The following is a 17,033-nucleotide window of genomic DNA, read 5'->3' on the forward strand; positions in this document are numbered from 1 at the left end:
ATTAATTATCTTAAGAAATAATAATAAAATACTGGCTAGCGGATTCTGTTCATGCACGTGAGGACCGCAGCTGCTTCCTGTTGTTCTCTTAACCCGTACTCTGTCCCTTTCTCATACTGATACTCCCCAAAATCTGTGCAATAAGTATAGGCTATTTACATCTTGTGGCCTTTTCTTGACTCTCATGGAGGATATACTGTGTCTCTTGTTTTTCATTAAACTCAGAATACAAAGAACCAATGACATCAGAAATGATCTTGTGTGTAATAAGTATGAAACTATATAAAGGTAGAGGCCTGAGACTGAGATGGACAGTTGCTCCGCGGACCACCTCGGCATTATTACTTTGTAGTAAAGTCTATTTCAAACTCAAGAGCTCCGGTATTAACAAATATTTCTGAGTAAGAGTTTCTACCCCACCGTCAAATTTTGAAACTTAAAATTTTGAAAAAATAACGTGTGCATTATTCTCCACCCTCCGCAAATCAAGAACGTATACTTTTTATAGTAATGGTTTACTTATTGTAGGTGGTACTGAAATAGCAAAGATCTGACAAATTTGTTAACTTCAAATTTTTTAAATATAAAAGGTGTACATTGTTCCCCACCCTCCCCCATCAAGAATATATACTTTTATTTTTCATGGCATACTTATTGTAGAAAATATTGAAATTGCAAAGTTCTGACAAATATTGAAACTTCCAATTTTGAAAAAAAAGGGTGTGCATTGTTCCCCACCCTCCCCCGATCAAGAATATACCATTTGTAGTCATGGCGTTGTTATTGAAATGACATAGCTCTGTCAAATTTTGAAACTTCACATGTAGATGTCAGTTAGCTTAAAAAGCAGGACAAGCTCAGAACCTCTATCTTTGTCAGGTATCGTTTGTTAATGCAGACCATTCGGGACCTGCAAGAGGGAAGGCCTCTGGGTAATGTAGCCTGGGTCCAGGACTCCCCAGTCCTCTCTCCTGCGTGTATACTCCCCGTCACCTTCTCAGACAAGCCCAGGAGTGGGGGAGACAAGGAGGGCCGTGAGGAGCGGGCACCAATGAAGAAAGACAAAGTGAAGACTGCCATTGAGGCCTCAGAAAAGGGTATGTAAATAGACGCATACACCCCCCCCCCCTACACACACACACAAACACCCCCCCCCCACACACACACACACACACCCCCAAACACACACACAAAGAATCTAGACATACAAACCATGGTCACGGATTATCAACTGCTGTAAGACATGTGTGAAGCAACTTAATCATACAGTTTATAATGATGTAGTGGTTAAATGTGGTGTAATGCTGGTCTAGGTTTCTGACCCCGAAAAACACACACACACATTTCAGTAGCCGCAGGTTCAAATCCAGCCTAATGTCCTATAAGGGTAAAGGTAGAAAAGCCAACGTTTCCCGTTTATGAATGCAGAACATTTGGTGTGTCTGTGAGTGGAACAACACTCGTCTGATTGTCCCCAGGGCCCTCACTTCACCAAGTCAGACCTGAGCCTGCTGCAACTCATCAAAGCCGGGAAGGAGGGCATCTTCTACAAGGCCAGGATGACACGGGGAACCTGCAAGGGCCATGAGATGTTCACCTGCAAGATCGCCAAAGAGGGTACGACGGACTAGTTCACCACCATTTTCAAATTATTGAAAAATGTGCAGTTATTTAACAGAGTTCAGTAATGGTTGTTGAAGGGATTTCCTGGAATACCTCACAGTGGTGGTTTAAAATTAACACTGGACCTCATGGGACCAACGTGGACCAACATGACCTCTGACTAGCGTAGCTGGTCCCATGGTTTAGCAATCTCCCTTTATTCATTTTATATATTTACTCTGCTTTTGTACCCGAGGCCGGTAAGAAAAGAATGGTGCTGATAAAATTTACCTGGCATGTGTCCCAAATGGCATTCAGTTGCAAGATCAGGTGTCATACACTATTCTGAAAAAAACATTTGACTTAATACGTAATATTTCCATCCCGTATTTGTGACTCCTAAAACCATCCACTTGTATTCTCCCAGGTGTGACCCCTAAAACCATCCTCTTGTATTCTCCTAGGAGTGACCCTTACCCATCCTCTTGTATTCTCCCAGGTGTGACCCCTAAAACCATCCACTTGTATTCTCCCAGGTGTGACCCCTAAACCATCCACTTGTTTTCTCCCAAGTGTGACCCCTAAAACCATCCTCTTGTATTCTCCCAGGTGTGACCCCTAAAACCATCCTCTTGTATTCTCCTAGGAGTGACCCCTAAAACCATCCTCTTGTATTCTCCCAGGTGTGACCCCTAAAACCATCCACTTGTATTCTCCCAGGTGTGACCCCTAAAAACATCCACTGGTATTCTCCCAGGTGTGACCCCTAAAACCATCCTCTTGTATTCTCCTAGGAGTGACCCCTAAACCATCCTCTTGTATTCTCCCAGGTGTGACCCCTAAAACCATCCACTGGTATTCTCCCAGGTGTGACCCCTAAAACCATCCACTTGTATTTCTATGTGTTGATAATGGAGTTTGTGAGCTCTGGCACCCTGCGTAGCTTCCTAAAGAACAACAAAGACAAGCTGACCCCTGACCCTGAGCTGCAGAGCCTGTTCACCATCGCCTCCATTCACATCGCTCTAGCCATGGAACCCCTGAGATCCAAAATGGTGCCCAGTTTCCTTCACCGCTGTCATTCTTTATGAGAAAACCATACAGCCTAAACCCAGGTACTTACAGTGAGGGAAAAAAAATATTTGATCCCCTGCTGATTTTGTTAATTTGCCCACTGCCAAAGCAACAATCAGTCTATAATTTTAATGGTAGGTTTATGTGAACAGTGAGAGATGGAATAACAAAGAAATCCTGAAAAATGCATGTCAAAAATGTTATTAATTGATTTGCATTTTAATGAGTGAAATAAGTATTTGATCCCCTCTCAATTAGAAAGATTTCTTGCTCCCCGGTGTCTTTTATACAGGTAACGTGCTGAGATTAGGAGCACACTCTTAAAGGGAGTGCTCCTAATCTCAGTTTGATAGCTGTATAAAAGACACCTGTCCACAGAAGCAATCAATCAGATTCCAAAGTCACCACCATGGCCAAGATCAAAGAGCTGTCCAAGGATGTCAGGGACAAGATTGTAGACCTACACAAGGCTGGAATGGGCTACAAGACCATCGCCAAGCAGCTTGGTGAGAAGGTGACAACAGTTGGTGCGATTATTTGCAAATGGAAGAAACCCAAAAGATCTGTCAATCTCCCTCTGTGGCGGGCTCCATGCAAGATCTCACCTTGTGGAGTTTCAATGATCATGAGAACGGTGAGGAATCAGCCCAGAACTACACGGGAGGACCTTGTCAATGATCTCAATGCAGCTGGGACCATAGTCACTAGGAAAACAATTGGTAACACATTACTCCAAGAAGGAGTAAAATCCTGCACCAAGGTCCCCCTACTCAAGAAAGCACATGTACAGGCCCATCTGAAGTTTGCCAATAAACATCTGAATGATTCAGAGGAGAACTAGGTGAAAATGTTGTGGTCAGATGAGACAAAAATCAAGCCCTTTGGCATCAACTCAACTCACCGTGTTTGGAGGAGGAGGAATGCTGCCTATGATCCCAAGATCACCACCCCCACTGTCAAACATGGAGGTGGAAACATTATGCTATGGGGGTGTTTTTCTGCTAAGGGGACAGGACAACTTCACCCCATCAAAGGGACGATGGATGGGGCCATGTATCATGGGTGAGAACCTCCTTCCCTCAGCCAGGGCATTGAAAATGCGTCGTGGATGGGTATTCCAGCATGACAATGACCCAAAACACATGGCCAAGGCAACAAAGGAGTGGCTCAAGAAGAAGCACATTAAGGTCCTGGAGTGGCCTAGCCAGTTTCCAGACCTTAATCCCATAGAAAATCTGTGGAGGGAGCTGAAGGTTCGAGTTGCCAAACGTCAGCTTCAAAACCTTAATGACTTGGAGAAGATCTGCAAAGAGGAGTGGAACAAAATCCCTCCTGAGATGTGGTTGGCAAACCTGTTGGCCAACTACAAGAAACGTCTGACCCCTGTGATTCCCAACAAGGCTTTTGCCACCAAGTACTGTCATTATTTGCAGAGGGGTCGAATACTTATTTCACTCATTAAAATGCAAATCTATTTATAAAATTTTTGACATGCATCTGGATAGTTTTGTTGTTATTCTGTCTCTCACTGTTCAAATAAACCGATAAATAAAATGATAGGCTGAACATTCCTTTGTCAGTTGGCAAACGTACAAGATCAGCAGGGGATCAAATACTTTTTTCCCTTAATGTAACTGTGTGCTGTTTTCTCATGTGAAAGTTGATTTTAGAAGCCACTCTTGCCCAAGGCAGAAGACCCCACGTATCGGAAATAAATGTAATCTAAGTACAACATGACAACTGTCCAACCCAGTCAACTTACTCTTCACAAAACAGCCAACCACTTGCTCTCTGGTTCAATTCTGCGATAATGTCCTTTGAAAGTAGCATACACAATCTCTGACAGAGAAGGTTGGAAAATAGTCAGTTACAATGGACTGATGTGGGATCTGTTCTTATGATCATATATAGTACAGGTAATTCAGGTGACAGCTACTGATGTGGGATCTGTTCTTATGATCATATAGTACACACAATTCAGGTGACAGCTACTGATGTGGGATCTGTTCTTATGATCATATAGTACACGTAATTCAGGTGACAGCTACTGATATGGGATCTGTTCTTGCATAGTGATTCCTCCAGTTCAGCCCACATTAACTGATGCAGGATCTGTCCTTCTAGGTGGTGCACTGTGACCTGGCCCTCAGAAACATCATGGTGAACAGGTTTCCCTGGGAGGTCAAAGTGGCAGAGTTTGGTCTGGCCAGGGACCTGACCCGAGTGAGGAGCTACCGCAGCAGCCGAAGGAAAAACCCACGGGTCAGTCGCATGCGCACGCGAAAGTGCGCACAAACAGGCAGAATCACCAGCCCACAACCAGAAGTTAAGTGAATGGAAGTTCAACCACTCTCTTATACTGGGCCCTATAAATGTCACCTTGGTTTCACTCTAGATGAGAACGTGACCTTTGAAGATGGCTTTAGATCATAGCAGGTTACGCTTTTATAGCAGATTCTGCGGTCAGTGGAAAACAAGACGAAAGTATTCAAGTTCCTTGGTTACTCAACTTATTCTGAAGTACATACATCCTCCCAGTGCTGCTGGGTAATGTAGAGCTGGAGTACATACTGTGTTGCTTGCATTCTGTTTTCATTTACATTTTACACAGCGTACCAACTTTTTTTGGTTTTATATATTCAGGGGGAAAAAATACGATGTAGCATTTAAATCAAGAATACACTTTCTATGACCCTCAAGGGAAAAGATGCAAATGACATCTGGTTAGCCAGACCCAAACAAAAGGCCAAAGGTCAGATGAACCCTAGTGTCCTGGCTACAGGAAAACACAGGCTTGAGTTACTCTTCAGAAAATAGGGGTTTTTGACATTTTTGCTCGAGGAGAAGGAAAAAGTCATTGCATGTGCAGTATAATGTTGCAATCGGTTGTCAGTTTTAAATCACCAGTTTTGCATTTAAATGTCAGACACAATTTCTGAGTGAAAAGTTCATTTTAGGCTTAATCAGTGAAGCCCCCTAGTGACCATCTGACCTCTTCTCACTTAAATGCACCCACGACTACCAAGCCTCAGCTACACAGTACAGACAGAACGAAGGCCAGGAAACAGATGGTAAATGAGATGACTTAACTGTTTCCATTGTGTTTGTAGGAGCGCGTGCCCCTTCGCTGGTACCCGCCTGAGTACTTCAGAAACAACTACTACAGCTTTAAGGGGGATGTGTGGTCGTATGGCATCGTGCTGTGGGAAATGCAGATGTTTGGTGAGTTTTTGGTTATTAAGGATGGGGAGAAATCTCTGATGAGATTGACCTATACTGGAAGGAAAACTGAAGAAAAGTATATATGAAATAGAAGAATTTCGGAATATTTCCAAACGAATGTGTTCCAAGTACTGCCAATTGTTAAAACACATTTCAAAATGCTTAAAAAATTACTTTGCAAATTTGTTTCAGAGGTATCCTGAAATGCATTAAAAAAGTACATATTTTGCACATAAATGTTTCTGCATCTGGAAACTCAGCCTTTGTCTAATGAATATTTAGTAAGTCAGACTTAAAAGATCAAACTTAAAGTGACACAGTGGATGTGTGCTGTTTCCAGGCACCTTACCATACTCCAACCTGGAGACGTCAGAATCAGTGGTCTATTACATCTGTGCAGGGTACAAGAACAAAGACCCTGACGGCTGCCGTCCCGAGATGTGAGTGGAATCAAGGCTTTAGTCCCAAATGTCGCCCCATTCCCTGTTTACTGCACTTCCTTTGACTGGAGTCCTAGTAGCATCTCCATAGGGAATCAGATGGGATCTGGAAAACCCGCTAGATTTCCTCCCTCTCTCTTCCCAACAGACTACAGATCATGAGAGACTGTTGGACGGAACCCTACACTTCCAGGCCGTCCTTCACAGACATCGTGAGAATACTGGAGAACATCATGGAGAATGACGCAGTAAGCAATCTTCCAAGCAATCTTCCAAGCACCTTTTTTTACTTAGTGTTCTGTGACTGTTAAACCCTTAGGAATAAAATCTCCTAGGATTCTGGAAACTTCCAAAGGTTTCTACGATTTCAGTTTCTTTTTCTGCATCTGATCACAGGAAGTTTGTTGATAGTATTATTGTCAGTTGATAAACAAATGCTTGCTGAGGTTAGGTTTAGAATAAGGTTTAGGGTGAGGTTTAGGGATAGAGTAAAGCTTAGGGTTAGGATATACACCGATCAGCCATAACATTATGACCACATGCCTGATATTGTGTAGGTCCCCCTTTTGCCGCCAAAACAGCCTTGACCCATCAATGCATGGACTCCACTAGACTTCTGTAAGTGTGCTGTGGTATATGGCACCAAGACGTTAGGAGCAAATCCTTTATGTCCTGTAAGTTGCAAGGTGGGTCCTCCATGGATCGGACCTGTTTGTCCAGCACATCACACAGATGATCGATTGGATTGAGATCTGGGGAATCAACACCTTGAACACGTTGTTGTATTTTTTAAACCATTCCTGAACCATTTTTGCTTTGCGGCAGGGCGCATTCTCCTGCTGAAAGAGGCCAATGCCATCAGGGAATACCGTTGCCATGAAAGGGTGCACATGGTTTGCAACAATGATTAGGTGGGTTGTATGTGTCAAAGTAACATCCACATGAATGGCAGGACCCAGGGTTTTCCCAGCAGACTATTGCCCAAAGCATCACATTGCCTCCGCCAGCTTGCCTCCTTCCCATAGTGTATCCTGGTGCCATGTGTTCTCAACGTTAGTGACGCACATGCACCCGGCCATCCACATGATATAAAAGGAAACGTGATTCATCAGACCAGGCCACCTTCTTCCATTGCTCCGTGGTCTAGTGCTGATGCTCACGTGCCCATTGTACAGTAGGCGCTTTCAGCAATGGACAGGGGTCAGCAGGGGCACCCTTACTGGTCAGCGATTACACAGCCCCATACGCAACAAACTGCGATGCACTGACACCATTCTATCAGTACCAGCATTAACTACAGTGGGGAGAACAAGTATTTGATACACTGCCGATCTTGCAGGTTTTCCTACTTACAAAGCATGTAGAGGTCTGTCATTTTTATTAAAGGTACACTTCAATTGTGAGAGACGGAATCTAAAACAAAAATCCAGAAAATCTACAGGACAATTGGCAATCAGCTTGGTGAGAAGGCAACAACTGTTGGCGCAATTATTCGAAAATGGAAGAAGTTCAAGATGACGGTCAGTCTCCCTCGGTCTGGGGCTCCATGCAAGATCTCACCTTGTGGGGCATCAATGATCATGAGGAAGGTGAGGGATCAGCCCAGAACTACACGGCAGGACCTGGTCAATGACCTCAAGAAGGCTGGGACCACAGTCTCAAAGAAAACCATTAGTAACACATTACGCCTTCATGGATTAAAATTCTGCAACGCACGCAAGGTCCCCCTGCTCAAGCCAGCGCATGTCCAGGCCCATCTGAAGTTTGCCAATGACCATCTGGATGATCCAGAGGAGGAATAGGAGAAGGTAATGTGGTCTGATGAGACAAAAATAGAGCTTTTTGGTCTAAACTCCACACCGCTGTGTTTGGAGGAAGAAGAAGGATGAGTACAACCCCAAGAACACCATCCCAACCATGAAGCATGGAGGTGGAAACATAATTCTTTTGGGATGCTTTTCTGCAAAGGGGACAGCACGACTGAACCGTATTGAGGGGAGGATGGATGGGGCCATGTGTTGTGTGATCTTGGCCAACAACCTCCTTCCTTCAGAAAGAGCTTTGTAGATGGGTCGAGGCTGGGTCTTCAAGCATGACAACGACCTGAAACACACAGCCAGGGCAACTAAGGATAGGTTCCGTAAGAAGCATCTCAAGGTCCACGGAGTGGCCTAGCCTGTCTCCAGACCTGAACCCAATAGAAAATCTTTGGAGGGAGCTGAAAGTCCGTATTGCCCAGTGACAGCCCCGAAACCTGAAGGATCTGGAGAAGGTCTGTATGGAGGAGTGGGCCAAAATCCCAGCTGCAGTGTCTGCAAACCTGGTCAAGAACCACAGGAAACGTATGATCTCTGTAATTGCAAACAAAGGTTTCTGTACCAACCCCTTAGGGCGACCGAGGGATCTACACAGTTGTGAATGGTGGAACGGCCGGTTCCACTCTTGTTGGTGGTGTGAAGCCAAGGAGTATTTGCTCCTCGTCCGGCGTTTCATATGAAAAAGCCTTCAGGCTTTCCAGCCTGAAGGCTTCCAGGTGCTGCTCAAGATGAAAGGTTCAGCAAATGCAGAGAAATGTATGGATCTAGCATATGCCCTAACCTCTGCCTCTATTTTGCGTCAACTGCTTTCTGATTTCTCGACACACTGTCTCATCTGCCAAGGCTAACCTGACGAATGTTGTCAAGTGTTAAACCATCCCAGAGAACCCTGGGGAAACTTTCCCAACTTTCCTTTTCATCTTCGGACCTAAATGGTTTGGCTAGGTGATGACAACCTGCAGAATATTTGGAAATAGTATTGTGTTATTCTGAAAAAAGTATAACATGCAGTGTAGTTTTGAGCGGGTGATTGTTCAGGTGAGGTCCTGTTGTTTTTGGTTGTTACAGATCATCTGGGTAAAATCCATAATGAATAAATCCCTATAAAGCACAGTTTTTATTTCAATAAAATCTTCCTTGAGTCCAGGGTGGTCACAGGGTCTAAGCCACTGCCTCCAGCACACATGCCCTGCTACACCATTGGTTTGAATCAGGCCCACTGCTCATTTAGCAAATATCCTCTTCTCAATCTTTCCCCACCATCCAATCAAAACAGCCTGAAAAGCCGGTTACTTTGTATACCGTCCTTTCAGGAAGTATTCAGAACTTCAATTTATCCACATCTTGCTCTCAATCTACAAACATATCAAATAAGCACAAACCTATGCCAGGTTATTGAAAATAAAAAAATTACAGATTCTCATTCACATACAGTTAAAAGTCAATTGATTTAAAAAGTCTACACACCCCTGTTAAAATGCCAGGTTTTTGTGATGTAGAAGAATAAGATAAAGATGAATTATGTCAGAACTTTTTCCACTTTTAATGTGACCTGTAATGGGAACAATTCCATTGAAAAACAAACAAATCTTTTAAGGGTAAAAATGAAAAATAAAAACCTTACAATAACCTGGTACTAATTTGAAAAGTGAACTTATTTAGTTTTGAAAATATACTGTCAAATTTCAATAGGTTGTATTGGAATACACAATGTATAGATAGCATATATATATATATATATATATATATATATATATATATATATATATATATATATATATATATATATATATATATATATATTACTGCCATCTTGTGTTAGTTCTTCAAATTGCAATTTCAAATTTACTAGTAAAATTGACCCCATTCTATTTATTAGATTTCTACAGTTGAAATTGCGCCAGTTATTTAGTGATGGATATCGATTCATGAGAAGCTATGCAAAATGAAGAACATGGTGTGGTTTATTTCCAATCTTCGCAATGTCCACATGAGTTTCAAGAAGTGGAGAAGAACATGGTGTGGTGGCCAAGTGAAAAATGGAAGATTGATCATTTTCTCTCAGTCTGTTCCGTTCAGGAATGTGAAAACTGTCAGTTTTCCAATTGCTGAATCACCTACTTTCAGGAACGTGCCAGAGCTGCTGGGCATGGTGGCCAAGTGGTATGGTGGTGGTCTCATAAACCGAAGAGCAGGGATTCAATCCCAGTCCGTGCCTTTGAAATGATGTTCTTGTTCTTTCGGATCACTGTCGACCTGTTTATACATCCCACTTATAACAAACAATTTTCTTAATTGTTATCATGTATCTAGTTTTGTACTCTTCGATATGCACTTCTGGTAAGATGCTAACTGCATTTCATTGTACTGCGCTGTTACTTGTTCAGTGACAATTCCTTTAAAAGGAATCTAAAACATTGCAGTCCCGGTCACTCTCGTTTGAGCCACCTGTTGGGATGCATCAGCTTCTACGTTAGGGTGTGGCATGTGGTGGGCGTGTGTTAGGGGAAGATGCCATGTGCCAAGTGTGGGGATGAAGTCAAGGCAAAGGGCTGTAAAAGTGGAGGGGACCACAATGTGGCTCTTGGGGGATGTGTAGTGCAGAAACAGGCAGCACAGGTACAACAAAATAGAATGGTATTGGGGAGAATCCACTCCATTACACTATGTGGCAGTGTATGCACCATGAAGTTTGATGCAATCTGCCGTTAAATTAATGATTTGTAAACAAGGTGTGGTATGCTGAAGCGGCTTGGAGAACGGGCCAGTAAGGGTCTGAACCTGCCTGAACAGGGTCATTCAGTGGAACGGGGAGGCAACATGGCAGAACGAATGGAGGTTAGTATGAAGGGTGATCGCGTAGCTGGTCATGAAAGAATCACTGGTGGTGAACAGGGTTGAAGACTTGCGACACCATGTGGTGGGAGGGTTTGTTCATCCATATGAGGGCAATGGGTATTGGGGGAGGGCTGTGAAATTGGATCGTGGATTTTCTGTTTGATCAACTGATCAGGGTGAGGGTGAGGTCCGAGATGTCAAGGAAGTTTGAAGTAGTCAGCGGTACAACACAGGGAAGTGTGGTTAGCCCGGTGCTTTTCACCTTATAATAAAATTACATGTTTAATGCGATGGGGCAGGGGTTATGTGAAAAGTCCAGCTTCGTAGTCTACTCCAGGCAGACAGACAGACATTGCTCTATATGTAACAAGCATTGATCCGATCACCTCTAGATCATGGTTGTTTTGTGTAAAGCTCTGCAACCAAAACGGTGTAGCAGCGTCTGGATAGGATACATTCGAGAGCTGTAAGTAGATACAGGAGAAATGCCATTGGGATTGAGATGGGATAAATTTGCGCTAGAATACTGGTTGAAGGGGAGCTTAGTGGGACACCCAGTGGCCATGGCTATAGGGGAGTTTTGGGAGAGAGAAGTAGTAAAACAGAGGGTGTATTTTGTTATTTTCTGTCAAGCTATATTTTTGCTTATATCATCTTCTTCTTAACTCTCACTACGTAGTTGTCGGGTGCCATGTCACAAGAATTTCATTGTGCAGGACCACGCCATGTTGTTCGGTGCATTTGACAGATAAACCTTGAAACGTGTATGGATGGACAATAGAGCAGAAAGTGGCAAAATATTGTTTGGGGGAGAGAGGTTGGGCCTGTCGTTGCTCTGGGGAATGTCCCTCCATGGATGTTTCCTAATCCCAGTGTGAATGTGGACCTGCCTGAGGGCGTTGGAGGGAGTGGGAGGAGGATACCAAAAGCCGGTGTGTGGAGAAATATATTGTCATTGCATACCGATTGGTCAAAGGTACCCCTCAGTGGGAGGGTGGGTCGGGATGTATATACCAGAATTCAGGATCACATTTTTTGACACACCAGGTGTCATTGTTCAAAGCTGAGATGGTGGCTATGACTGTGGGGTTGAGATGGGTAGAGGAGAAGCCACTCAGCGTGGTGATTTGCTCTGATTCAGTTGCGAGGCTGAGCAATGTGAAGACTGGAAGGTCAAATAGTGGGGATTTGTCAGTAGAGCTCAGGGTATTATTTTTGGGGTTAGAGAGGATGGTGTGGTTTTGTTGGGCCCGAGCCCATGTTGGTATGGAGGGGAATGAGAAGGTCGATTTGGTGGCTAAGAGGGCAGAGAGAAGAGGGGGTGGATTTACATATCACCCTGGGGTGAATATTTGGACACACAGGGCTGAATGGTACGTTGCGACTGATAGAGAATCATGATACAGGTCTTATTGGTAAAGGACATAGTGGAACATGTGTTGATATTATGTGGATTATATAATTTTGAGAGAGAAATGCTTTATGACAGTGTCGGGGAGAAGGGATGTGGGCTGGGGGTTGTATTGGGGAGAGCAAGGGATAATTGTGCTGGGTAGGTCTCTGTTTATGTATCTTAGGACAGGATTAATGAGAAGGATTTAAGCTAGGGAGGCCATAACCTTCCTTTTCGACTTTTTTGGAAAGGAAGGAAAAAGGTGCAGTGGTCTCTTCATTTTTTCCGGAGCTGTATTCATAATACATTTAGAATTCTAAATTATTACACAGATTCCACACTTACTACTCATATTCCACACACATGCCAGCACACCAAAATAATAGAAATAACTATTTATTTTTGTTGTTGGCTTGTTTTATTTCAATCCTGTCTCAAACATTTACAGATTTCCCTCCTCAACCGTTCACACCATATATTGAAGAACAAAGCACAACAATACTCATTCAGGTTTTGGCATTAAGTTCTGCTCCTCTGGAGTAACTCACTGTCATCACATGATCGTGTATACAATACTACTAATAACCATATCAACACCATACTATTATTAATATGCATTTTTTTGTTCTGTACTAGCTTGAAGTCCAGACTTTCAGCTATTATTTGAGTGGATCTGCATCCAAATTATGTGAACAGCATAGGAATTACAGCACTTTTTATAGGTGCCCCCCCTTTTTTTTTTAAGGAACCAAAAGTTATTGGACAGTTACTGGACATTGCTCAGCTTATCTCAGTTAGTTAATTTACAAGCAAATAAAGGGTCTAAGTGTGGCATTTCCATGTTCAAGTGTGGCAGTTGCATTAGAAATGTGTTGCTGTCAACCCTCAATTGTTCTTAACAAGTGCTCTGTCCCTCTCGCGTACTGATATTCCTTACACTTATTCGCGTGCGCAATAAGTGTAAGTTATTTACATCTCATAGGAGGACAGATTAACGACTTGTGGCCTTTGACTCTCATGGAGGATTTTCTGGTGTACTGTAAAATGCCATGGATGAGCAGAGCCAACATGGGTTCTCTGTGGATGTATGTGGGTCTGGTAAAGCTTGACAACAATGTAGAACTAACGTCGGGCTAAAAACAATGAACGAAATGAACGAAACAACCGTTCAATGAAACGATCAAACGCTGGAAAAGGCTCAGCGTATGATTTTATCTGTGTTTATCATTACAATCAAAAATCTACTACCACATTAATTATTTTAGACCTACCATGTGTCCAAATATCTGTTACAAACATGTCTTTATTATGCTATTGTCTTGGTCTATCTTTCTTGGCGAACGTAAAACTAACGTAGAACTCCGCTGTCTGATAAAACTGACCGAGTCAGTCGTTCGCGAGTCTTTTTACTCAGGCAAAGGCAGCGGCTCCGTGCTCGTTTTCATATATTTTTTTCAGGGCGTCAGTAATCAACTAACTACATTAATTATTATAGTCTGCGTTCAATTATCATTTATAAACATGTTTTTATGATGTTCTTGCCTTGATCTATTTTTCTTTGCGAATGCACATAGAAGTTGATCGGAGAACTGAGCTGGAGGATCGGGTATGAAGTAAGTGATCATGTTGTAGTAATCCGATGTCAAACTTTCGGATGAACGATACAATTGAACGAGTCAAAAAGGACTTGTGAATCACGAGTCACTAAAATGATTCGTTCAAAACGAACGATTCGTTTGCGAACTGCACATCACTATTGGATATACGTCACTGGGTTATACACTTGCACTGGTCTTTGGCTCCCACTTCAGGTTATAGGCTAGTTGAAAAGTTTCAGACACTGTGGACTATATCTCAAATGTTATTAAGGGGAGCAAGTCAGCCTAACGATCTCTGACAATATCAGAGAAGGCTGCAGTGATTTTAATCTACATTTATTTTGTGTTTTAACACTTGATCACCGGTTCAATGTTTAATTGGAAAACCAAGCATTTCATTGCCATAACTTGTTATTGCAAATGACAAATAAACCTTTTGAACTTAATAAACTAGATTCAATCGAAAGTTAATTTAAACCTGGACTTAAAAGCGGCCGACAGACAGCGGTACAATCTGATGCCGGATTAAAGTCATTAGCACTACTTGGTCTCGCTCTGCTTCTAGGTTAGACGAATTGTGCATTCAGAGATCGATCATTTGAGCACTAAGTCTATGATCTGAAGAGGATCCGTCTGTTGACAGGCCAAGCCTCCTACATTGAGACGGAAGTGCATGATTATTTCTGGAGTTCAGCTGTTTCTGAGATCCTGGAAGTACGACGTTTGGCACCACGGTCAAGGTCACGACCAATCGCCCGTGTAACCGTAATGTTTGGTCAAATAACTAAACCTTTCGACCATGTCTGCACGATTTATAAATAGAGTTGGGGCGACATCGTTGTTTGGCTGTAACCGTGATACCGCAATAATGTGTGTTGCTACGTCAGCTCCCTATCGAGAAAAGAGGAAGAGCCATACGTGTTCATGTATAGAAGACCTGTGAATGAGAGTTGCAACTCTCCGGTGGGGATAGTCAAAATAAGTGATTCATTTGCAAGATTTCGATATGTTTTGTCGCTAAAAGGATGCGTCTTTGTTCGGGACGGTGCTGTGCTTCTGTTTGATGTGGAGACATTATCATATTTAAGATTAGGCTACTTTGGTAACCGACTAACTTACAACAAGCGACTCAATATGGGGATTGAGGTTTTTGTTTATTGGCCCAATATCCTGGTTGAGAAAATTTGTTTCGTTGGTCTCGTTTTCTACTTTGGCTAATGTTGTTCCCAAACACTGTGCCATTCTTTACTCGTGCTAATCTGTTAATTACGTTAATTTCCTCATTCTGTTTTATAGGATATATATCCGTCTTGTACTTATCTTTACTGCTTGGACTGCCTTCAACAATCCAGCTGTGTTCTTCACCTCCTATTCGATCTCAGTCATTCTAGATGGTAATAACGTGCATTGGCTACTCTTTCACCGCATTTCAAAACAATGTATAAACCGGGTGCTTCTAGTTCTGAATGCTGATTGGCAGATCGCTGTGGCATGTGAGGCCATGACACCACATCACGTTTTATTGGCCTAATTGTGTTGATAATGTTTTATAATAGCAATAAGGCTTATCTGGGTTTATATACTAGACCTCTTCATATCTTATTGAATATATATTGTGCTTAAAAATCTTTATTGATATGTGCCAAAATGAATAGCTGCACAAAGTTGTGTTTCTATAGATGCCGTTCATCTGTCTCTCAGTTTGTCCAGGTCTTAAATTAAAATAGTCTTTTATAATTTCACCTGTCTATCATTCTGTTCCTTGAATAGTAGCCGATATTCTCTAGGTATTTTTGTACAATAGACAGAAGCAGAGAGTGGGGGCCAGTGAGAACATGTGAACAGAGTCAGAGAGGTTGCCTGGCTTCCAAAACCAATCCTGCCAAACCTCTGCCAGCAGGGAGTGCTCACCCAGGCTCTCTGTGCCCCCCTCTGGCTGCAGACATTGGGCACTCTGGTCCTGGCTGCAGGAAGGCAGGAAGGCTGGTCCTCTCAGTAGAGGTAAGACACATCTGTCTGACACACATGTTTTTTAATCCTATTGGATGGACTTTCCTTGTTTTACAGTGCAAACATACACAATATGTTTACACTCTCCTTTCTCTCCAGATATGATGCATATGGGCTCACATCAAACACCTGACCAATGAAGAGGTGAAGAGCTAGTGAAAACAAACTATTGAAGGACAGCCGGGACTGCACTGCAGTATTTACTCAGTTCTTATTTCCCCAGTGGTAATATTGGTGGTATTTTATAAAGCAGGTTCAGTGAAAACCTAGAGTTAGTTGACTCAGAGTTGATGGAAACTCTGGGTTTACGGTTTCAAAGAGCCAGTTCAATTTTTTTCTGAGTCAGTTACTACGGCAACATACTTCGTGAAGCTAACCTGCTTGCTAGCAGGTTTTATCCAACTAACCCTGAGTTTGTCCTACTTTTTAACTGAAACCTGAGCCACTTGAAGCACAAATACTCAGCAGAAATCTCAGTTGGGAGAGTGATCAGACCCCGCTTGCAAACCCTAATAAGTTCACAGAACTCAAATTATTTTTGATTACACAAAAATATTTTAGTGATGTTTTTAAATGTTTTAAGTTTACATAAAATAAAAATTACATTTACATTTGCCTTAAATTATCTCAATGTTATCTTATATTGATATTCCTCAACTTATTATGGAGTAAATCACTCCAAATATTAAATATTCTTCAACTCGTAATGTGGGAAATACACTCAAATCTTTCAATAATTTTCAACTCATAATGTGGGACATTCACTCAAAATTAATTCTAAACTGAAATACTGATGTCGGCCCACTACACAATTATAATCAGCTAATAATGTTAGAAAACATGAACGTGACACCACAGTGACAATTAAACAACTTTTTTAATTCAATACAATGTGCTTTTTAAATTCAAACAAAAGGAAAAGCAAATGACAAAATGTGTTTTAAAGTACATTAAGTGTTAATAGTTCCATATTCTGATAGTGGTCATTGCTACAGAGGGTAGATTCAGTATTTTGGGTCTCCATCTCACATTATTCAGT

General features: G+C 42.3%; 1 protein-coding gene across 1 annotated transcript; it reads left to right on the forward strand.

The window, feature by feature from the left end:
- The first annotated feature begins 892 nt into the window (after nt 1–892).
- LOC114839457 (tyrosine-protein kinase Fer-like) lies at nt 893–15,983 on the forward strand. The gene is made up of 12 exons (XM_029120669.1): nt 893–1,066; nt 1,479–1,617; nt 2,030–2,101; nt 2,212–2,250; nt 2,470–2,657; nt 4,801–4,938; nt 5,787–5,898; nt 6,239–6,338; nt 6,487–6,586; nt 10,661–10,774; nt 10,904–10,993; nt 15,927–15,983. Exons 1-12 carry the CDS (start codon nt 893–895, stop codon nt 15,981–15,983), a joined length of 1,323 nt encoding a protein of 440 aa, XP_028976502.1.
- Nucleotides 15,984–17,033: the final 1,050 nt, after the last annotated feature.

This window comes from Esox lucius, chromosome 1 (assembly GCF_011004845.1).
Source record: "Esox lucius isolate fEsoLuc1 chromosome 1, fEsoLuc1.pri, whole genome shotgun sequence".
In the NCBI taxonomy this organism is placed as follows: domain Eukaryota; kingdom Metazoa; phylum Chordata; class Actinopteri; order Esociformes; family Esocidae; genus Esox; species Esox lucius.

Coding starts and splice junctions, on each gene's coding strand:
- LOC114839457 (XM_029120669.1), top strand. CDS start 893: ATGCAGACCATTCGGGACCTGCAAGAGGGAAGGCCTCTGGGTAATGTA. Junction 2,251..2,469: donor CCTCTTGTATTCTCCTAGGA/GTGACCCCTAAA, acceptor GTATTCTCCCAG/GTGTGACCCCTAAAACCATC. Junction 5,899..6,238: donor GTGGGAAATGCAGATGTTTG/GTGAGTTTTTGG, acceptor TGCTGTTTCCAG/GCACCTTACCATACTCCAAC.